Source organism: Electrona antarctica (assembly GCF_951216825.1).
Source record: "Electrona antarctica genome assembly, chromosome: 17".
In the NCBI taxonomy this organism is placed as follows: domain Eukaryota; kingdom Metazoa; phylum Chordata; class Actinopteri; order Myctophiformes; family Myctophidae; genus Electrona; species Electrona antarctica.
Genome location: NC_136798.1, coordinates 12,107,100 through 12,130,465, shown reverse-complemented (window position 1 = coordinate 12,130,465; position 23,366 = coordinate 12,107,100). Strand labels below are relative to the sequence as shown.

The following is a 23,366-nucleotide window of genomic DNA, read 5'->3' as shown; positions in this document are numbered from 1 at the left end:
CTTCACATACTGTAGGCTATAAATACCACAATACAACTTGTGGTGAGATCGATACAAGAATTCAACAGAAATAATAGTAAGGTCATGCAATTTAGTAATTTATTTATATTGTAAATAAATGTTGGATTAAAATGTATTTATTGTAAATTTTACAATAAATGAATACATTTGTATTCATTGTATTCATTCATTCTGCATAGCAACGTGCCGTTTAATTTCCAAATCAATTTCCATTCAAAACCATTCAGCACTATATGTTATATAATTATATTATATATTTTGCTCAAGTTAATTATATAAGAATAACTCTAAATTCCATAAAGATATTACATTTAGAAAAATGTACACATTTATCATGGAATTATGTGTTAACTATGTAAAAAAAAAGAGAAAGAGAGAGAAACAGGCGTGGTTATTGGTTAACCATTATGCCCTTTTTAACTTAACACTTGAAGTGTCCTACTCCTGTATATCTGTCTTTGGGTCTCCCTCTGCGCATATATCTCCACCTCAATCACTTCACTTTGAGGGCGTTGTTCTTCCTTTGAGGTATGTTCTTCTGGACCTGGCGAGCCCGTGTGCCAAAGCCCAGAGACTGCACAGACTCAGTAATGAAATGCTGGGTTGGAGATACGCACAGCATCACCAGCAGCTTGGCATCCCCACCTGGTGGAAAAGATGAAGAAGGACTCAGGCTGCGTACACACCTAAAGAACAAATGTTCGGTCCGTGTGCGATGCCTGATTGCTATTTGATTGCTGCTCCAATTCATTTTCAATGGGAGTCACGTCGTTTGATCGGACAAACCTGTCCGATGTGGGGGCGGAGGGCACAACAAACACATCGGACACCTTGTAGTCAAAACAGCCAACGAACAGGGTGGGACTTCAGATCGGACAGAAGGGTGGTTTTTAACCGCCAACTAATAGGAGAGAACTTCCGTTCTTGACAGCACTGGGTGGGGTTTAGGCTGTAGTCTTCTGAGTTACGTGACACAGACTATTATATCGCTTGTTTGTATGTCTTCTTTTGGCTACGGCCGTGCGTAACTTGGAGAGTCCAAGCATGCGCCACCGCCACCACGCAAAGTTATGACGCGCGCACATGTGGGGGGAGAGACCCGATATATTTTATAGCTCTATGGGAGAGACGCAGACAAAGAAATATTTAAAATCATCCTGTCTCGCTCTAGCGCACGGCCACACGCATAAAGAGCCAATGGAGCAAATGTTAAATAAGCTACACAGGTGGTCCTAAATGATTAATTGATTACATCACTATAGCAAAAGACGTGATATAGGTCAACTGCAGCGGAGCTGTTCTGACTTGAAGCTTAACTGACCAGCACGGCTTCAAGTTTAAACCATAAGATGACATGGAAATGCCCGTCGATTTGATGCGCAGAAATAACATAGGCCTATATCGAATCAGGTTAAGGTGCACACATGGAAGAAAAGTCCTTTTTATCGGGATTCGGGGATACTTTGTTGTAGGCTATACGTCTCCGGTGAATTGTATGCACCAGCAGCAAGCACATTATTGTTCAAACACCTGCTCCTCTGTTCATCTGTTGTCTTATTTGGCTAATAAAATAATTTTTAAGAATTAATGCAATTGAAGTTGTTGCTGCAATCATGATTCATGTTGCTGTTCTCTTCTCTCTGTGTGACTGAAGGTTGCGCCCAAAAATTGTAGACAGTGATTTCCCGCACCCCCTCATGTTATTTTTCCCTCCGTCGTAAAATTACCTTTTCTTTTTTTCACTATTTGGTTCGCTTAACATGTCCACGTGTCATTTGTTTACATATTTGGTACGCTTTACAAAGTCCAGTGTGAACACCAAATGGACCAAAATCAAAAAATGCAAATATTTGGTCCTTGGTCCTTGATCCGGACCTTCTAAGTGAACTTTGAGTGTGAAAAACGGCCTCGACAAACTACCGCTAGCTGCTGCTGCAGTCAAGAAAACTACACTGAACATATGTGCATCTATTTCCGCGTATCGTAGCACCGCCCACATCGCGCAAAGCATTGTGGGACATGGAGGCATCAAATCATAAAAATGTAATCAGTGGTCGGTCGGACAGATCAATGTGTCCGACAGGTGTGTACGAAGCCTCAGCAGTATGTTGACAGACTATATGACTGCAATTAATTGTATGGGTTTATTCTCTGTGTACTCTCGTGTGTGCGAGCAGCCGTGCACACGCGTGTATGCATGCGTGTACTTGTATTACTATACTTGTGAGGGCCAAATGTCCCCACACGTATAGCAGAATTTGTGAAATGGACATTGTGAGGAGCATTTTTCTTGTCCTCACAAGAAAAATGGTTGTTTTATGGTTAGACATTTAAACTATGTTCAGGGGTTGGGTTTGGAGTTTTCCTTATTTTATACTTAGTTGTGCGCCGATGTCACACACTCAAAAGAAAACTGATCTACAAACTATTGTTGATGCAAGTATAGTAATTCAAACGTGTGTGTGTGTGTGTGTGTGTGTGTGTGTGTGTGTGTCTGTCTCACCGATGGCGTCCTGCAGTAGGTGTGTGAGCTTGCTGTTCCTGTAAGGAACGTGTGGTCTCTGCTCTGCCAGGGCTCCCAACACATCAGACAGAGCAGACAGACTGCGGTTTATACACGAGGACTCCCACAGAGCAGCCCCAGTAACTCCCGACATACCTGGTTCACACACAGTACATACATTACTTACATTACTTGTATGCTGCAATCACACAGTATGCATTAATAGACTGCTTAAAGTAATCACACACTGTGCACATTAATAATAGACTACAAAGTACTGTAACAAGAGGCAAGACAAGATAATCTGTATGTTATTAATAGGGTTGTCACGATCCGATCACGTGATCGGAAATCGGGGCCGATCACGTAATTTCCAAATGATCGGAATCGGATCGGGAGCAAAAAAAACAAAACGTGATCGGGACATCCCTAGTATCAATATTATATCCATATCATGATATTGTACTATTGTGATATGGCATAAGTGTTATAAAAATCACACTTGTATGATGATAAGAGCGCCCCTCACTTCACACATCACATTTGGTGCCCAGCCAATCAAATCATCGCTATGTGGTACACACAAACACAAAGCTGGGCATAGGAGGAGCTAGCGCCCCTCAAATATATAAACAGCGGATGGGGGAAGAAAAATCGGTATATACTCAAAATCAATTGATCGGAATCGGATCGGGAGCAAAAAACGTGATCATCCCTAGTTATTAATACATCTTAAACATGCTGTGCCAGTTACCGCCAGGGCATCTTACCCACACACTCGCTGCCTGCCAGGTCCACTAGCTGTAGCTTGGTCTTGAATGGAGCCTGCGAGATGCTGGGCCTGGGCGAGGGGCAGGGGGACGGGCTTGGGGAGAGGCCGGGTGAGGAGGCGGCGGAGCTGGGGGAGAGGTCGCCAGATTGTTGGCGGGCGGCGGGGTTGGCACGGCGACAGCGGGGGCTCCAGATCGATCCCTGAGGGGAGCGCTGCATGTTCTTCTTGGCACTCTGTAGCCTGCGAGCTGAACGGAGTGGTGGTGACATGATGTGTGAGAGGGATTGTGGGGTGTCGTATTGTATCGTACTAGTACAGCTCCACTCTGTAGCCTGCGAGCTGAACGGAGTGGTGGCAGTAACAATAGCGTTTTCTCTCAGTCAGTTGATTCTTCATATCCATATGAGTGAAACGGCCGGGATGACATGTTTATTTTGCAAACACAGTAATTATATGAGGCGATCTAAAATCCCCCTATGGGGATTACAATGCAAATAAAACGTACATGATCCCGTGGATTTGCACCCTCTACCGATTTTGACGTCAGACTTCGGTACTCTATTGCTCAGTGGGATGATTATCCATGAGCAGAGATTAAAATAGGGTGCATTTTGCATCCCAAAACGCAGTTTATAGTTAAGGGACGCAATAAAACAACAACCCCTGCATCCATGGGATGCACTACTGTACTGTTTTTTTATTCTAGTTTATTTTTGCTAGCTTTAGTTATAATGTGGTTATATTCATGTAGAAAACGGAAGCGGAAATGGTTATTATAACCATATAAAATGAAATTAGAGTTAAATGCTGCAATTTGTAAAAATGGCAAAATATGACTCCTAACGTTGTTGAAGTGGGACTCATAAAATGTCCCTGGGACTCATCTAAAAGACCATCCCTGCATCCCGGGACTCATTACATTGAAAACCTGTTTACATCACTGCATGAGTGTGATTATGAACATTTGTTACGTAGCATCTTTGTGTAATCCAGCACATTTTAACATCATAGTTTGTCAACGTCACTTCTGGGGACAAATGTAACCCAGAGTGTACAAATGAAACCAAATTAACTGTATAATGAATACATGTGTGTCTCACCCAAGACCAGTGCGTTGGGGCTCTTGGAGGAGATGGTGAGAGTCACTATGAGGTGAGAGCGTGAGGAGTGGGCGTGGACCAGTGTGGGACAGCGAACTCTGAGCCTTAGAACACTGCCGATCACCTGCATCACCTCGGACGAGCTGACCACACACCTGAGAGGGGACAACATGCGTTTGTCTCCATTTACAGTACATACAATAATATGTGCACACATGTATTTGTATACCGGCAATTTCTTTGTATTAGTTGTCAAATGACAACGTTCATTTTATTTAACTACCACAAAAATCCTCTAAATTATTTAAAAATGGCCAAACATCACAATGCTCTAATACAATACTCTAATTTCAAGGGGCCAGGACCCTGCCGCCCCCCCCCCCCCCCCCCCACACATACATACATATTTTTCCAACATTTACATACTTTTTCAGACCTAGAAAAATATGAAATGAAATACATTCCATACTTTCGTAGGAACCCAGTACTCACGCGTGTGTGAGTGAGGTGACCTCGCTGGTGCCAGAGGACGTGGTGATGACGTCCCTGCGGTGGCCCATGCCACTGCCCTCCTCATCACGGGCCAGAAGGTCAAACACCTCGTTGTTGTATACCTCCACCACCGACACCGCTACTGTATGGCTGTCTGCTGGCTTCTCTGAGATCAGCCTGATGCACGAGCGCACACACACTTAGTTTCTTTATTTTAGTTCACATTTAAAATTACATTAAAGGGGCCCAACATTTTTCCAGTTGCTTCTAATCACATTATTTAATCTCCGTCATCAGCCCTTATCAACAGCATGCAATGCAGCCAGTATGGACATTTAATTTACTAACTGCAACCCTAACTCTAACCTCAGTCTTAATAATAAGATAGTTTCACAATGTTAATTGTTGTAATTTCATTTCCTAGTCGCTTGCTCGCGGTAGGCAGTATGTGGGAATGTCCTTGCGTGCATTGCATGGTCCAGATAAGAACATACTGGTGATTATCGGTTGATAACATTCAAAGGGGGTGATTAACATGCTCCAAACAAGGTTACAAAATGTAAACAACACACATGAACACATTTCACGGTCAACTCAACATTATGTCATACACTTCCATCTGCCACATTACATGAAGATGCAAAGCTACAGTACATGCAACGTTTGTAGCTGCTACAACAGCTACAAATAAGTTGAGCTGGCTTCAACATACAAAGCTACATAGCAACAGATATGCGGTGCCTTTGTATACTTTGTATCTGCCAGTGTGAGCACAGCATCACAGAGTCTCACCTGAAGAGCTCGGCTGCAGCCTTGGGGATGATGCCGTCCCGGGGGGCCTCTGTCCGCTGGGAGCCCAGCATGGTGTGGGTCTTACCACTGCCTGTCTGCCCGTACGCCATGATACACACATTATACCTGAAGAACACACACAAATTGTACCTGAAGAACACACACAAATACACACATTATACCTGAAGAACACACACAAATACACACATTGTACCTGAAGAACACACACAAATTGTACCTGAAGAACACACACACATTGTACCTGAAGAACACACACACATTGTACCTGAAGAACACACACACACACACACACACACACACACACACACACACACACACACACACACACACACACACACACACACACACACACACACACACACACACACACACACACACACACACACACACACACACACACACACACACAGCTCAGGGGTAGAGTGGCTGGATGGTAACCGCAAGGTTGCCAGTTCGAACCCGGGCTCCTCCAGAGTTAGTGTCGAGGTGTCCTTGAACAAGACTCTGAAGCCCTAATTGCTCCTGATGTGCTGGTTGGTGCCTTGCATGGTTTCTGCCGCCATCGGTGTATGAATTTGCGTGTGAATGTAATGCACAGATCAAAGCGCCTTGGATAAAGACGCTATATAAATGCACCATTTAAGTAAGGCACTATTTGATTCCATTTGTAAAAGTTAAATTAACATATCATCAATTGTACTAAATAAAACAATGCTTAAAATAAATGTTGGCTTACACAGCCAACACAATTTCCATTGATAAAGACAAGCGTGACAGTTTGTGGTTGGTGAATCAACAGTGATTCCACACTGACTCACCCATCCAGTAGAGACGTGAGGAGAGGTTTGACATCCTCGAACACAGCATTCTGGGAATCCTCAGGTCCATGCACCCTGTCAAACACAATCCACGTTGGGATTAATGACAATTAAAATTGTGTTAAAATGAAAATGAATTACACGTCAGCCTTTCTTTTTACCTCTCATACTCAAATATCTTGTTTAACACCGGGTTTCCCATCTTCATACAATTCACCAGCACAACATCCTACAATAAATAAATAATAAAAAGAAAGTGTGAGAAAATTTTGTGACGAAGAAATCACAGTAAAAACAAAAGTCCTAGAGTAGTTTAATTGTAAGAAAAGTGCTTACATCGCTGATAGCATGGACCACTTCCTCTGATGAGATAGGCCTGCAAAAGAAAATAATGTTAGTTACTGCGAGAGTGAGGTCTAGCCAACACCAACTCGGGATTCCTGGATCACTGCCCTCCACAATTTCCTATCTAACATCAGGTTCTTGAACTCTGTAGTGTTGTTAGCTAAGCTGTCATGCTGCAGTACGTCTACATACTGTAGGTGGTACGCTTCTTTCCCCTCCTGGCTTTTCCCTGGGTTTGCTCCCATAGAGTAAATGTATTGCTTCAACTTCTGTGTGCCTGACGCAGTGCCCTGCCAGCCTTATCCTTCTCTCTCTGACTTTGTCTGTGAGCCGTGGTAGGTCCCCATAGAGGTCCACATTTCTGATGCGGTCTGTCCATGTGACACCTAGTGCCATTCGTAGCATTCTTGTGTAGACTCCATCCAGTGATGGATTGATACCATAGTTGTTGATCTCCATAGTTGTTCTTCATCGATAATAAATTGTGGACAAAAGCCTGATGAAACTGTTCCATAGTGCCTACATACATTCCGTTATTTCTTTCTCCTGTATCTGTTGGTACGGTAACCTCGTTATCAAAGATAGAAATTCCCTTGGGAGAATTGTGAAAACTGCTTCTAAAATGACTGGCATCCAATTGGAGAGCCTTGATTTCTTCTATAATAGACAGCTGCTCAAAAAAGCCTTGTCCATCCGCTCAAATAGTACAGTGCCCACCCACTCAGTTCGGATGCTGCTGCCATCTGGCCTTCGCTTGTGTGTCCCTAGGACAACAAAAAACAGGTACAAATACTCCTTTGTCCCTGCCTCGATCCAAGCACTTTATGATGATGTCACTTTATGATGATGTCACTTTATGATGCTTCACTTTGTTGGCTACTCTTTTATTCTCTTTTGCACAGATGTGCCCATGCTATGTTGTCCTATGCTATGTTGTCACATGTCTGTTGCTGTGTTGTACTGTTTTTGAGTCCTACAACTGGCTTTGTTGAGTGGTGTAAACCACTCCTACAACTGGCTTTGTTGAGTGGTGTAAACCACTCCTACAACTGGCTTTGTTAGTCTGTGCAGAAAAAATGAGCATGGTTGCTATGTTCACCCTGTTCACCCGGGTGTGATTTCATTACGTCAGACATGATTTCATTACGTCAGACAGGCTATATAAGACCTTACACCACTCAGTTTACACGGGTGTGATTTTTACATTTCAAACCTCTACGATCTGCTGTAAACCAAATTGCCCCCCGGGGACATTAATAAAGAATTAAACTTCTTTAAAAAAAGAATCGACAAGCTCACATCTGAAAGCTTGTTCATGGCACCACACACAGCGAATTTAAATCAAGCCTAAAATTGTCAAAAGCATAGACATTGGAGTTAAATGTACCCTGCTGATGTTGATGTGGAGGCCTGCATGTGGTCAAAAGGTAGCACTGGACGCACCCTACAGTGGACTCTGATGTTACCCCTCAACTCCTGGAGAAAGACAAGGAGAAGGACTGACATGAGAGACGAGCAGAAACGGCTGAGATACGTGTCAGCTCATTGTTTTTATATCTATTTGGAGGAGAAGGTGCTTTTTGTACCCATGATTTACTTTCGGTGTTGGTAATATGACAGACTGAAGTGACCAATGTTGGCTGTGAATAAGTTCATGTGTTCCCTATATTCTGTACATTTAGGGCTTGTTTGGACTCAAGCACTGAGACACATGACGTTTCGAGTGTGTGGGATATCAGAAGCAACTGAAAATATTTGTGCCCTTGAAAATGTATTTTTATAAATGTGGACTCAAAATGAGTGAGTGAGAAGAACAGGTCGACTATCAACCCACCAGATATTGCCGAGCTGGGCACTTACAGTACAGGTGAAATTGATCAAGCTGAAGAAACATAATGCCCCCCTTTTTGTATCTACAGAAATCCCATGTTGAGGTGGTAAAGTTAATCAGTTCTCACCACCAGTTGGTTGTGAAGCTCTCTCCTCCTCTGCCTCTCTTCCTTGCACTTCTCCTTCTCCACCTCCAGAGATTGCTCTAGGGCTTCCACACGAGCCTGCAAACCTGGGAATTGACAGATAGGAACACCACTCAGTTCGAGAAATTTATTTTAATTCACTGTACTTGTCTTTCACACTCCAGTCCATACTGTATATCCAATCAAGGTGCTCGATCATCAGTGGTCTTGGTTCATAAGTGGCTTTGGGACATGTTTAAAACTCATTACTATGAGCATGCCAGTGCAGGCCATCAAGGTATATGTAAGGTGGGTCTGTTCATCTCCAGAAAACCTTGAATCGAAACCAAGACTTGAATCCCACAATAATCCAACTTGATTATCTTAACCGGCCACATGTGTCGGACTATTGTTAGGTTCGGACTAACGTCCCCCCCTCACCTCCCAAAACACATGCATCATTAGACACAGACATGCTGAACCATTCAACATGTTTAGGAATAAATACAGGATAACTAAAGCTGATGATCATCATACATAGAATAGCAACAGGATAAGGAGAGCTGAGACGACCATTATTATTAAGTACTACAATACAAATTAACTAGGGTACAAGGTAAACAAATGAACTGAGAATGAAAGGCGTTTCATATTGTTAATCCATTTACCAATTGTTATTCTGAAATGCACTCACTCCTCTTATCCTCTTACTCTGGAGCTGATTGATTTTTATTGATGCCAGTGCTAAATATGCAACCACTGAAATAATCAAAACACTACCATGATAGACAACTTAAACTTATTTGAACTTTTCTGAATTATTTTGACATAGACACACAGCTTACGGACCAGGGGGACTTTCTCATGCGCCCCTTACAGTAAACAAATGAGAAGATTAGAACCCGCCAAGCACAACACACTGGGACTGTAACGGAGGTGGAGTGAGAGAGAGAGGATTATCACCACAGCAACCCTAATGAGCTATATGGCCAGCCAGAGCGTGGTGTAAGCCACTTCAGAATGGAAAGTGAGAGAGTAATATAATAGAATACATAACAATAATGTGTCCAGAGGGGGAAACGTTAAGAGGCAAAAGGAAATAAATAGGCCTGGATTTCCAGGCCCGTCCCGTTTTCACTACACTAAATATCTTTACTGAAAACAGCTGATCTTAGCCCCAGAATAGGGTCTGCTAGGGTTCAAGCGGAAGAATAGAGAATACAGTATGAATAGAATGCTAGAAGAGGAAATACAAGACAATAAATGAAGGACCCACGTCACCCACCACTAGATCTGCCGTCAGTGTCAGCTTTCAAACTCAGTCAATACAAAAGAGACTTCTAAATTGACTAATTACTAAATCACTGATGCAAACTACAACTTCCTGGTTGAACTCATGTTTGAGTTCATCCAGTCGTGTGCTTACTCTGCATGCCGTGTCCATTTTGATTCTGTAAGGAGGAGTTAGCTTGATCCACCTTCTGCTGTAGTTGCTTGCTCTGCTCTTCCAGGTCAGTGGAAAAGCCCACATACACAGCAAAAACCTCACTCAGGTCCTGTTTCAAGGCCTGGAATACCACAGAAATACACACACATTTTGTATTACATCTCCAAAACGTTATCTTGTGTGTATTGTATCCATCGACCAGGTCAAGTTGTTGGCGGTCACACACACACACACACACACACACTTTTTGTACCTGGACTTCAGACAGGAGTTTTACCAGGGCTGACTGGGTGACTTTCTGTGTGTTACTCTGGAGCTGAGGGTGTTTCTGGGCCTTGGCCACCTCCTCTTGGCTCCTCCGCAGTCTCCCCAGACACTGGAGACAAGACACATTCAATATGCTATGCTCATAGCCCTGGTTAACTATTATCCCTAGGTGATGGTTATAGCCTAGGCAACTAAGGGCCCAAATAACACAGATACAATATGGTGACAAATTTGACCTATAGTTCCTATGAGGTGATAAATAGGTGAAATGTGGACACGTGACGTCTGCTGGACCCTGTGCCAGGCAGTCTGACAGGTGTATTAAACTCTTCACCAGGTCTATGACAGATTATTACAGAATAAAAAAACATCTTACCTCAGCATGTCTTAAATGAAGAATGGCATTCTCAGTCTCCAGTTCAAGTATGCGCTCCTCTTTACTCTAGATAGAACATAATGTAGCGAGTAGTGAGTCTAATATTGTATGCACTGTAAGGCAGTCACTCTTATAACAGTGTGTAGCCCGTCTCCGGACCCCCCGGGTTGAGCTCCTTTGGACCCTAGGGTCCAAAGGAGCTCAACCCGGGGGGTCCGGAGACGGGCTAAACAGTGTGCTGTGCAAGTCGACTAGGACACATGAGATGTGACTATAAACATAGGCCTACATGTTGGTCAGGGTACTAAAGGACCATAGAGGTAACGACACGCATGTGGCCTGCCACTTCAAACAATTATAGGCCTATTAACAGTACAAATCAAAACAGTCTCTTACCCGAAGTTTGTGCTCCAACAGGTGCATTTGATGGGCGAATATTTGGTCGCGGTTAATAAAGAGTGGCATTTGTAAAAGAGATGGAAACAATCCCAGACGACATCAATGGTAGGCCTGTGTCCTGTCCCTTTCCTTCCTACTGATCAACCTGTCTGTGTTTCCTATAATCCGATTAAGGAGAGTCAAGTAGTCAACAACTTGTAAAGCTTTCCTCATCAACTGGGCGCAGTGGGCGCACCGTGCTCTGTCCCAGAGGAAGCTGAACAGCTGGCAGCCTACACTTTGATTCTCAAAAAATAAATGTCCATGAAATAGGCCTATTCAAAATCTAGTGTATTTTGGAAATCCAGTAGGATCACCGTTGGCATGATTCTCTTGATGCTCTCAGTTTAGTTGCATTGTCAGTAATATTCCTTACCAATGGAGGGCAGCAAAACTTACTCCTGACACATTTTCTCCGCCGTAAAGTGACGTGTAAGTAGAAGAACGAAGGTTACTTCCGCATAGTATCCTTAACGCATTGTTTATTAGTTTGGTGTCAAAAATTGGTCAAAATGACCAAATCAAAGGACAAAAGGCGAGAGAAAATAAGTGTCGCCAGTGAAGTAAGTTAAGAGTGTTTCTTCGTGGGGTAATTTTTACTCTGCTGTGGTGACTCATGTTTCATGCATTCATTCACAATCAGTCACAGTTGAACAGAGGAGAGAACTCATTTATCAGCTTAAAATGTATATTATTCCTGTTCCACTTTTGGCTGCTCATTTATTTGTGTCATCAACACTTTCACTTGTTTATTGTCATGTATGTTATGATTGGATGAAATATTGGTAGGCCTATATCTATCCCGAAATAATTTCTGTTTACACTGGACAAATGGGGAGACCCATTATGTTCCAGAATACATTGATATTTCATACTTATTTTAACAAAATAAGTGTTAAAATCTCTTTACTTATATAAAACATAACCAAGTGATAAATAGCATTTTATATAGGCTACAGTGCTTTAATATTCAGAAACGGTGGTCTTCCCATCTGTCAGAGCTCTAGACAGTAAATATATTTTTTGGTCGGGATACAAATGTAATTGTCATGAATCGGGAGAGAGAAGTCATGATACAGCAGGAATGATAACTGACATTGGAGTGATGATGAGCAGAGAGAATTGAAACAGGAACACTGTAATAAGAAGCTGATAAAGTCGCTCGCTCCTGATAGGATGAAATTGGCAACCCACCTGAATTATTATGTTTTTCTTTTCTGTTTATTAAAGAGCTGGAAAGACAGGGATACCCCTGTTTCTGAATTAACATAGCACTGAATATAGAGCTTTAACCTTTCTACATTTCTTAATAGAATTTATATATATATATATATATATATATATATATATATTACACGCACACATCCTTTTTATTTACTCAAAAATAAAAAAATATATACATTTCACATATGATTTATAGGCTATATAATGGATTGGACATTTTGTCTAGATTGATCGTGTGGAAGAACGACGGTCGCGTTGTCAGGACAACATTGAGAGGACAGAGTTGAGAAATCGTCGCGAGCAGCTGTCTGATCGGGAAAGGTGAGAGATAATACCACCAAATGTTAGTAGTTTTGTGAATATTTACTATATAATATAACCTAGAGAATATGGGCCTACTTGATCTCGTGGCTTGTTCAGAACTGGCTGAAAACTCTGAAGGCATGTATTTGAGTGAACGTGTGTCCTCCGCAGACAAGACCTTGAAGATGAAATGGCAGTCATGCAGGAGAGGGTGCAGAAGCTAGGTGAGCTTGCATTAAACACTGATTTCTTAAGTCGATTGTATCTACTACAAGCTTGTAGATCTGCTATTTTTGGCGAATGTTCCCCCCCAGAATAGGCATGTTGGGTTCAAGATCAAGAGAAGTCTTTACATTAAAGGGGTAGATCACCCCAATTAAACACTTGACCTCAGATTGAACTGAATCGCTATCATCGATGTGTTTCCAATGCATTCACAGTCATACATTACGAGCAGATCATTCCATGTAAAGGGATATTTCACTTTCAAACATCATTTTTGTCTACTCTGGCTTTTGTGAGGACCCCAGACAGTTTTTAAGTTACTTGATTCAGTATTTGATATTGATTTTTTGATTTTTTTTTCTTACTCTTCATGTGACCACCGCGCTCTGACTGTAGGTGCGCTACCCGTTCAAAACATATCAAAATAACGGTAGTGGGTCGCACACACCAAGACTTCAGTTCAAAATGTTTATTTCATTTTCATTTTTGTCCTGTTGATATTGATTTTATCTGACACGCCCCCAGGTCCTATACAAACCGATCCTTCAAACTCCATTTTAACCATGATAGATTCATCGATAAACATCCGTCCATTCTGGTGACTGAACCAAGGACGATATTTAATGATAGTGTCATTGTAATGCGTGCAGGTCAGTGGTTTTTAAATTTATTTTATTGTTTTTAAAATTCAATTTAATTAACAAAATTATAAAAAATTACTTTCCAAAAAAGTAATTGGAAAGGTACGGCCCCCTCACGCATTAGAAGGACATTATCAGACAGTCACACAATTCATATATTAAATAAAATAGGTTTTCCTATATTTCTTTTTAGATAAGGAACTTGACATTTTGAGGGGAGAGAACCGGAGGAATATGATGATGTCCGTCGCTCTACTGGCTCTGTCTGCTGTTATGTACTATGTCTTCCTCTACAACGACGAAGACCTCTCATGATATCACCCACCACACAGTGTCTTAAAAGGAAGTATGTACTACAAGAACAGTGTCCTTTGCAAGAGAGACAGAACTGGAAGTATGGTGCCTATAGTGCACACAGGATGGTTCTAGTATCCGGTGAAACCAAAGACTTGTCGTATAGGCATCTTCATGGAAACCATCCAAGTTTACTGTGATGTGCTACCTTGAACCCTAGCAGAACCACAGCAGTGACCTCATAATAGTGTACTTACCTTAACCCAAAAAGTCAATTAAATGACTCGATTCAATTCATTCATTGAGATTGTTTCGTTTTTTGTCGCATTCCTAAGCCAATAATGTGATGACCAGCGAGACTCGAGTCTCCATTGAGTTGGTGATCAAATGATTGGCTCAGGAATGCAGCAAAAACGAAAAGATCTCCATGAATTCAAGGCTTCATGGTGTGTGTAATTGATAGATGTAATTTGTTTTGGGTGAACTATACTAAGTTCTATACTTTACTATACTCCTTTAAGACCTGAGGCCGATTCTACAAATGCCTTCAAAATCAGCAGTAAAATAACAGATGTACAAGCTCGCAGCGTGACACAAAGTGACACGCTGTGAGTTTGTGTATCTGCTATTTTTGAATAGCCAACGCTAAAAATATAAAATGACACAGATGCTTTCCCAGTTTTACTGGGGTAACTTGATTTATAAAATGTACAACTCTTTAGCTGCATGCGGATGTAAGGGGACATTACTACATAATTGACCATAGAAATGGTCACCAATGGTGCAAAAATGTTCCTTCTCTCTCTCTCTCAACCATCTCTCTTCTCCCAATCAATTGCCTCATCTTTTCCTGACTTGTGATCTCTTTTGTATCACTTGTGAAAGCACATGCATTTGCAAATCTCAATGCAAAACAGCGACTCATTCGAATGTCTTTTGTATGCACATTTGTGAATAGACAAATGCCATAGAACTACTGCTGCCTTGTCTTATCACAGTTTTTTTTCTATAGTGTCTGTTCTGTCAAGACAATAGACATTAGCCATGACCAGAAAGTGATTCTTACATGACTATGTATCTACATACTGTATGTATGACATTGCTCGTTAATTTGTCAATGTAGTCTGTTGTCTGCCAATTAGCTTTGCTTTTCGATTCACCATATGTCATCATCCTTTTATGTACTATGAATGTGATTTATTTACTTGCCAAAGCCTAACTACAGTACAAAACAAATCAAAATGTGTTATGCACACATTATTAATAATAATTTTGGTATTTAAAAGTCTTTGCTTTTTCTAAGCATTCAGTCTGTTCATGCTTTGCATGTGTTGTTACAGTACATGGGCAGGAAACAATAAAGAATGTATTATTTGGATGCTTAATTGTTCAGTGTACCACTTCATCTCTTGGGAATTTATCTGAGGCCCAAATTGTTACTGTACCCCTAAAGCCTGGTGGCGCGCGGTTACTGTAGCCCAGTTCCACTTTAATACTGTGCTAGAATTAGTTTGTCTATAGGGGGAGCTCTAAGAACAAGATCATAGTGAGGGATGTTATCTGTTAGTTAGCATATTAAAAAAACCATTGGAACCTCATCATCTCAATGTCTATTTGTTATAAATGAAACAAAGGTAAACGGTCAGAAAAAGACTTGCACTCTACAAAAACTTTTAAGGCTTTTGACAGAACTAAGACTAAGAAAATATTTTATTTTAACATGCTCATAAAGTGCTGTGCTCAACAAAAGGTGCAAAAAAAGCAGTAAACGTGTCGGTTTTTGAGACCACCGCACCTGCAGTCAAGCACAAAGACGGGCGCAACAGCTCAGCTCAACTTATGTTTGAGAATAACTCATGCATACAGCCATACACTTAGGATGCATTGGTCAGAAGTTCTTGTACATGTTTAACCACTTCAACCTCTCTACTTTGCAAACTAATACTTAGTTGACTGGGGTCTGTTATTTATTTTCCCTTTACACAAAATCTCTGCTGAAAATAGCCGAGCTACACGCTCACAACATGTTGCAAATGCTAGGATTCAAGTTTTAACAAGTTCTGAGACTTTTTTTTGTATTCGTGGGTAGCGTATGCAATGAAGATGAATAGCCAAATAAATTATCTTTGTATAGGCCTACCCTCCATCCCACACATTCTCTTTTCACATAACCGTTCACACCCACACTATTTAATGTTTTAAGAAACCTTGTCAACAAAGCCATTGTGCTGCACCTCAGTGGTGGGGGTGGAGAGAATAAAGAGCAGCTATTAATATCACTGATTATGCTCTGGTGTTCATAACTCACATGGACTACAACAGCAATAATTACATGATGAACACACAAGTAAAAATTAACACACACACACACACACACACACACACGTGTGAAGTCCACATGCCAGCAGGAGTTTGGCTTCGCATAGTACAATTTGCGAAAAATAATTTACAAGCTCACACGTGCATGTCATATATCCAGCGTGCATTAACTAACAAATGTGTTATCAGAACAACACTCATTTTAACCTAGACTTTCAGACAACTATAACTTCTATTGTGACTACACACACACACAAAATAAATGTGTGTGACAAGAAGGTCAAGTAGTTCAAGTTGCTGAGCTCCTGCCTCCTGGCACTGGCAGCAGGTTTGAGTGTTTGTGGACAAATGGATAGGCTACCAACACTACATCGTAGTTGTTTAACTGTGAATAAATGTTTGATTAATCTCAGAGACTTCGCTGTTATACATTTAACCATGTACAGAGCTGAAGCATCAAACATGTCTTGCAGTCCAATATTCAAATGGCACTCAGTGTGCCTTGTAAAGTCATTATGGTCGCATGCATCTGCCACCACACTTTGTGGTTCTGAGAACACAGGTGGGTATGATTACTAGATGTCCCATGAGCCGTTTGCGCACGCGCGCGCGCGCGCGCGCACACACACACACACACACACACACACACACACACACACACACACACACACACACAGTCAAAATGTTGCAGATGAACAATGATTTTATGGTCAGTGCAAGAGAGGTGCAACAGGCATGCACATGCATTGATGCAAGTTGAACAGACCCAGTCAAAGGGAGGGGGGGGGGGGGGGGGGGGGGCACTGAGCATGACTATTATTGCAAGGCAGATTTTACCGAGGGAGATGTAGGCTTGTCATTACGAGATAACCTGCGGCATATATGCCCCATGGGTGCATGTAGAACAGAAGCAGAGTGTAATGGAATAAGATTACTATTGGGTGTGTGTGTGTGTGTGTGTGTGTGTGTGTGTGTGTGTGTGTGTGTGTGTGTGTGTGTGTGTGTGTGTGTGTGTGTGTGTGTGTGTGTGCGTGCACGTGTGTGCACGCGTGTGTGCATGCGTGCGAGAGAGAGAGAGAGAGAGAGAGAGAAGGTGGACTACATGTTATCAGAGACATGCATTAAGTATTAGAGGGAGAGCACACATCAAGAGAGGGTGAAGTTTCCAGGGGCAGCAATGGATACCAAAGCAAAAGAATGATATTACCTATTTGGGGAAACATTGCACAATGAATAACACTGAAGCCCCCTTTCCATCGACCTAATTGCTAACTCAATAATAATAATGTGCAATGTGGAAAGTACTTGCTACAACTATAATTAACATTATTAATGAGGGAATCATTCCACAGTGCATGTACTTTGGTGATTGCCTCCAGTGCTGGTCAGGTCTCCCGTGCCCAACATTTCCATAATTCAAACAGCTCCCTGCCTTTTGCCCAGCATGTGTTCAAGGGGAGATGGCACCCCTGCCTGGTGAGCTCCATTCAGTCCTCTAGGGCCTATAGGCCACAACACAGTGCAGATCGTTTCTCTGGTGAAGAGATTATGAATTTATTATGGGAAGGGAATGTTGTGTGTATCTTGACTCGAGAGCTACATAATAATCCACAGTTGTGACTGCCGTCGCACCAAGTCTCATATCTCTGCTGTCTGGAGGAAACCTCATAACTCCAAAATGTTCATTTTTCAGGAAATTAAAAATATACATTTTGAAGGAAAATAATAAAACCTTATATTTTTTTAAACGATGAAATACAGCCTCATCAAAGTTGGAAGGAGAAAGGTGGTGGAGTTAGCAGCTGTTTTAGCAGACAGTTTGAGGGTCCAATGCAGTTAAGAGGTTTTGTCCAATGCGTTTCTTACTACTTTCCATTTAGTCCGGCAGCCAGGGTTATGGGGGGGGGATTTGGTATATAGTCTTTTTTTATTGGCCTAAAATATTGTCTATATACATACATTCATGAATCCACTTGCTGACCGGCTGTCACTATTGGGCAATTTTTTTAATAGGGGTTTCTTGTGACCCTATACCATTAACATCCTATGGCAGGGAAACATGTCAAACTTTCCTTTTGCTTTAAGTAGCATGTAACATGTCAAACTGGGGGGTTTTCATGATTCTGAATACATTCCAAGCATTGGTTTTGCACAAAATGCACTCCTTAGGCTAAAAACGGCCATAGACGTCATGACAAATCATGGTCAGCACATTTTGGGCACATTTGGGCTATGGCTGCTTTTAGCCCAAGGAGTGTTTTTTGTGCAAAACTAATTATGCTTGGAATGGATTCAGAATCATGAAAACCCCCTAGTTTCACATGCTACTTAAAGCAAATGGAAAGTTTGACATTTTTGCCTGCCATTGGATGTTAATGGTATAGGGTCACAAGAAACCCCTATAAAAAAATTGCCCAATAGTGACAGCCGGTCAGCAAGTGGATTCATGAATGTATGTATATATAGACAATATTTTAGGCCAATAAAAAAGACTATACCAAATTTCCCACTTTAAACAAAAAAAGCCTGTCAGCTGCCGGACTAATTGGTTCAATATTTTCGAAACGACACACAGACGTAAAGGGTATTGATAGCACTGATTTGAGAGCTATATGAGGTTTCCTCCGGATAGCAACGAATGTATTATACAGTATACACTGTAATACATGGTATAAGACTATTATGTTAAAAAGGAGAAGTGCGCTATCCATGGTTCTGATTTTGTGCTTGTAATGGTTTCAGCACCATGGACAGCATTACAGATATGCGTGCATATACTCTGGCTGCAGCATCTGTGGGTTATACATTCAATAGCTTCAGACATATATTCTTTCAGACATTCAGACTTCAGACATTCATTCATCATTCATATAGATTGAGGCAGAGCTGATCAACGGCCGAATGTCGGCACGGTGATGTGGACTGTTATTATCCTTTGCATTTCAAAAACACTTTAGACTTCTACGAATAATACATAAATGTCTTAAGGGCTAAGGCCCAGGTGGCTGCGTATACTTTGATGATACTTCTTAAAAGCACTCTCATGTGAGCCACTTCTGCACGTGTGCCATCGCGTGCTCACGCAGACTGATTAGTGATTATATGGCATCAAGTTCATTAGGGGAATTCAAAGTTTCCAAATGGCGGTGTGTTGCATCCTGATTACCTATACTCCGACATCTCTTTAAAAGCATGTGAGGTGGTAGAAGTACTGTAGGCCTACTTGAGGTATAGGCCTATTTATATGCCTATACTTTACTTGAGTATATTTCCAAAACTTTTACTTCTACTCCACAACATCTCAGAGACAAATATTGTACTTTTCCTCCACTACATTTATTTGAAAACTTGTAGATTTTGATTACAAACCATACATTAACTATACTTCAGCTCTCTACGCTCACAATGCCTCGCAATGCATGCATTGTGAGCTTGTAGATCTGCTATTTTCAAACGATTTTTATACATTTTAAAACTTGAAATGGTACATTCTGCACAATGAGTATAGGCCTACTTTTATTTTGGTACATTCATTGATACCAATACTTTTGTACTATACATTTTATATTCCAGACTTACTTGAAACAGAGCATTTCTACATTGCAGTATTGATACTTTTACTTAAGTAAATTATGTGAGTACTACTGAGAAAAGGTATATTATACCTTTTCCACCACTGTTTACAAGTAAGAACGCATTTTGTTATCAGAAAGACAAATGTGTTGAGTCGAGACATGCATGAATGGGATTCTGGCCGCTAAAGAGACTATAACAAGATGGACACTGCTGCTTGGCAATGTATTGTTGTAGCGCACCACAAGGGGTGCACGCACCACAGTTTGGGAACCCCCAATGTAGCCTATAAACATGTAAACAAGGAATAAACCCGCTTGTCGGATGCCAGTCCCCATGGCCCTGCACCAGGAATGGATGCCTGTTTAAACATGCCCGCAGATAAAACTCCCTGACGCGCACGCGGCGCACCCATCGTGCCAGACAGCCTCTAAAACTCTCTCACATGCTGGCTACTGTAGGCCAAAGCACGCACGCGCGCTGTGATTCAGACTAGCGCGCACTCGCCTGCTCTCACACACGCAATTTAAGGGCGTTATTCCTATAGTGTTTGAACACGTGTTGCAGCCGGTAGGCGGTCAGCGGTGCATATACAATAGTGCATATAGGTTAAAGAAAGTTAATCAGAAGGTTTCCAAGGCTACTGAGGTGCCTAAAGTGTAGATTTATATACTAATGCCATCGTAAATGAAAACTGGACAGCTCATTTCCTGCACTCATAAAAAGTCATAACATGTAGGCTATAGCCAGGGGTGGAAAGTAATAAAGTAGGCGGACATAATACTCTATACTCAAGTACTGTAGCCTACTTGAGTATAGGCTATACAATTTTGAGGCACTTTAATTGCCTATAGGCTACTTCAATTGGCTTATATTTCCATGTTTTAGTTAAATAGCCTGCTATAGCCATTATTTAGATTATTACAAAACATACAATTGAAAGTCAATTCAGGCCTTTTTATACTTAAAAACATCACACCCGTGTGAAGTGAGGGGCACTGTTATCATCTTCCAACATCGCTACCAAATATATATATATATATATTTATGGGAAAAACAAACATTAAGCCATATGGGGCTAGCCCCCTAAAAAATATAGGGCCCTATAAAGCTAACAACCTATATCACCGTCACCGTGTGTTGTGCGCTGTGTAGGCCTATAGATCTGCTATTTTCGAAAAAGTTTGAAAATATACTCAAATTAATTTACTCAAAATGTACAGTATTTTTATATAATGGTAGGCCTATAGCTATACCTTTTCTTGGGTAAAACAAATCCTATATGCCTACTTCTCGCATGAGTTTATTTACATAATGTCTCACACACGCACGCACACATGCGCTATGCAAACAAGACTTGGTGCAAATGCAAGACTTTTTCCGTTGCAAACTTGCAATACTTATTGTCTGGTCCGTCTCTTCAAACAGTTGCAGTAGGCTATACTGTGTACGCAAAAATCCCAAAAAGTGTACAGGGCTGTAGTGCGATCTTTTTCAAATAAACGTGCCATGAGTTAGACACATCGTGAGGCTTGATACTGTTTTCAATCATTTTATTCCTCCTGTAGAAAATGTACATCAGACATAGACAATACAATACAAAATAGAAAATGATCCACAGTATACTGACTGACAAATACAAACTTTTAACACGTAATAAGCCTATGCAATACTGCCTTGGCATTTCAAATACATTGAATAAAGTGCAAATTGACTTGTCTTCCAATACATTCGCAGTTTTTTCACTTTTTTTTTCTTTTCTTTTTTTTTTTTTTTTTACAAAGTTGTTGTTCACAGCATTTGAAAACGCATCTTAAAATTTGTTGAGACACGATAAAGTGCAGATATGCGTGAGATTCATATACATTTTTAGCGTCACACAACATCCCCAAGTGTTGGTAAAGCATTCGCTGTCAAGTGTCAACTGTCGTATAGCAGATTGTCGATGGACTCTTGCGCTGCATTCTCTCCACACACACACACACACACACACACACACACACACACACACACACACACACACACACACACACACACACACACACACACACACACACACACACACACACACACACACACACACACACACACACACACACACACACACACACACACACACACACACACACACACACACACACACACACACTCTCTCTTAAACTTCGCTAGGTGACCTGGAGCGGTAGGACCCCTTGGCCTGAAAACAGCCGCAGAAAAGCACGTAGAGTGAGCGCTGAATCTCGGCGTTGCGGTAGGCGTAGATGATGGGGTTGATCATGGAGTTGTAGGTGGCCGGCAGCAGGGTCGCGTACGTGTACACAGACGGGTAGTGCCTCTCGCCCACCAGGCAGTAGATGGCGAAGGGCAGCCAGCTGGCGCCGAACGTCCCCAGGATGATGGCCAGCGTGGACACCCCCTTCTTGGTGGCCACGTAGTGCGAGGTGCTGAAGAAGTGCTGCTGGAGCGCGATCTGGTGCGCGTGGCGACACACGATCTTGCAGATCTTAAAGTACATGGTGAGCATGAGCGCGAAGATGACGAAGAAGGCGACGGCCAGCACGGTCACGTTGCTGCGCGTCAGCGGGCGCACGATGCTGCACGCGGCCGGCTCGTCCAGGCAGTTCCAGCCGAGCACGGGCAGCAGGCCCAGGCACAGCGACACCCCCCACGTGCCCGTCAGCATCACGTGCACCCACTGCAGGGTCTTCTCGGAGAAGTACGTCAGGGCGTTGTAGAGGGAGAAGTAGCGGTCCACGGTGATGGCCAGCAGGCTGCTGATGGACGCCGTGAACGAGGCCACCAGGAAGCCCACGGTGACCAGGCTGATGGTCTCGGAGGAGATCATGTACTGGAACACGAAGTTGAGGATTAGTCCAATGCCGGCCAGCAGGTCCGCCGTGGCCAGGCTGCCGATCAGCACGAACATGGGAGTCCTCAGGCTCGGCGTGTAGAAGATGATGGCCACCACTATGGCGTTCTCGCAGGCGATGACCGTGCCCGACATGCAGAGCATGATGTCCCACGGGTTGACGGGGAACTCCAGCGGCGCGGTGGAGAACGCCAGGCTGCCGTTGCGCTCCGGGTAGTCGGTCTCCATCCAGGGGAGGAGAGCCGCCGCTCCGGCCACCGCGGCTGCAGAAGAGTCATTCACTACCAATGTCTCGTTCATCTTCGCAATGTCCTTCCTTTATAAAGATTAAAAATATATGAGTTTAGGCTAATAATTGCAGCCTATTCTATGCAGGAAAGCTACTCCACAAACAATGTGTCAAATAATCTAATACTATAGAATCACTGTCTGCACAGTCGCGAGCGCTGTCCATGGTTCTGAAACTTTCCAGTACTGTAGCGGTGTAGCCTAACTTCGACTTCCAACGGCTACATAATCTCCCAGTTCCGTAGCCAATATATAGTATAAATACACCATTCCCAGTGTGTGC

At 42.2% G+C, this 23,366-nt stretch overlaps 3 protein-coding genes across 3 annotated transcripts; 1 reads left to right on the top strand and 2 right to left on the bottom strand.

The window, feature by feature from the left end:
• Positions 1-72: 72 nt before the first annotated feature.
• On the bottom strand, positions 73-11,446 carry kif25 (kinesin family member 25). Its single transcript, XM_079526237.1, has 15 exons — positions 11,306-11,446; positions 10,910-10,975; positions 10,520-10,642; positions 10,246-10,387; positions 8,823-8,926; positions 8,252-8,340; positions 6,856-6,895; positions 6,681-6,748; positions 6,520-6,594; positions 5,681-5,806; positions 4,889-5,065; positions 4,397-4,551; positions 3,295-3,543; positions 2,525-2,680; positions 73-666 (listed from the first exon to the last, which is right to left on the bottom strand). The coding sequence occupies exons 1-15, from the start codon at positions 11,372-11,374 to the stop codon at positions 515-517; spliced, it is 1,791 nt and encodes a 596-aa protein (XP_079382363.1). The 5' UTR covers positions 11,375-11,446; the 3' UTR covers positions 73-514.
• Positions 11,432-14,072, top strand: ccdc167 (coiled-coil domain containing 167). Its single transcript, XM_079526238.1, has 4 exons — positions 11,432-11,910; positions 12,798-12,892; positions 13,046-13,098; positions 13,934-14,072. Exons 1-4 carry the CDS (start codon positions 11,860-11,862, stop codon positions 14,053-14,055), a joined length of 321 nt encoding a protein of 106 aa, XP_079382364.1. The 5' UTR covers positions 11,432-11,859; the 3' UTR covers positions 14,056-14,072.
• Positions 14,073-22,081: 8,009 nt separating this feature from the next.
• gpr6 (G protein-coupled receptor 6) lies at positions 22,082-23,095 on the bottom strand (the record flags this gene model as incomplete). Its single annotated transcript, XM_079527043.1, has 1 exon — positions 22,082-23,095. The coding sequence occupies one exon, from the start codon at positions 23,093-23,095 to the stop codon at positions 22,082-22,084; it is 1,014 nt and encodes a 337-aa protein (XP_079383169.1).
• Between the last annotated feature and the right edge of the window lie 271 nt (positions 23,096-23,366).

Excerpts from the sequence above, each read along its gene's own strand:
- kif25 (XM_079526237.1), bottom strand. The coding sequence starts at position 11,374 with ATGCCACTCTTTATTAACCGCGACCAAATATTCGCCCATCAAATGCAC. Across the intron at positions 6,896-8,251 it reads TCCACATCAACATCAGCAGG|GCCTATCTCATCAGAGGAAG; the intron begins GTACATTTAACT and ends TTTCTTTTGCAG. Across the intron at positions 667-2,524 it reads CCTACTGCAGGACGCCATCG|GTGGGGATGCCAAGCTGCTG; the intron begins GTGAGACAGACA and ends CTTTTCCACCAG.
- ccdc167 (XM_079526238.1), top strand. The coding sequence starts at position 11,860 with ATGACCAAATCAAAGGACAAAAGGCGAGAGAAAATAAGTGTCGCCAGT. Across the intron at positions 12,893-13,045 it reads CAGCTGTCTGATCGGGAAAG|ACAAGACCTTGAAGATGAAA; the intron begins GTGAGAGATAAT and ends TGTCCTCCGCAG. Across the intron at positions 13,099-13,933 it reads GGAGAGGGTGCAGAAGCTAG|ATAAGGAACTTGACATTTTG; the intron begins GTGAGCTTGCAT and ends ATTTCTTTTTAG.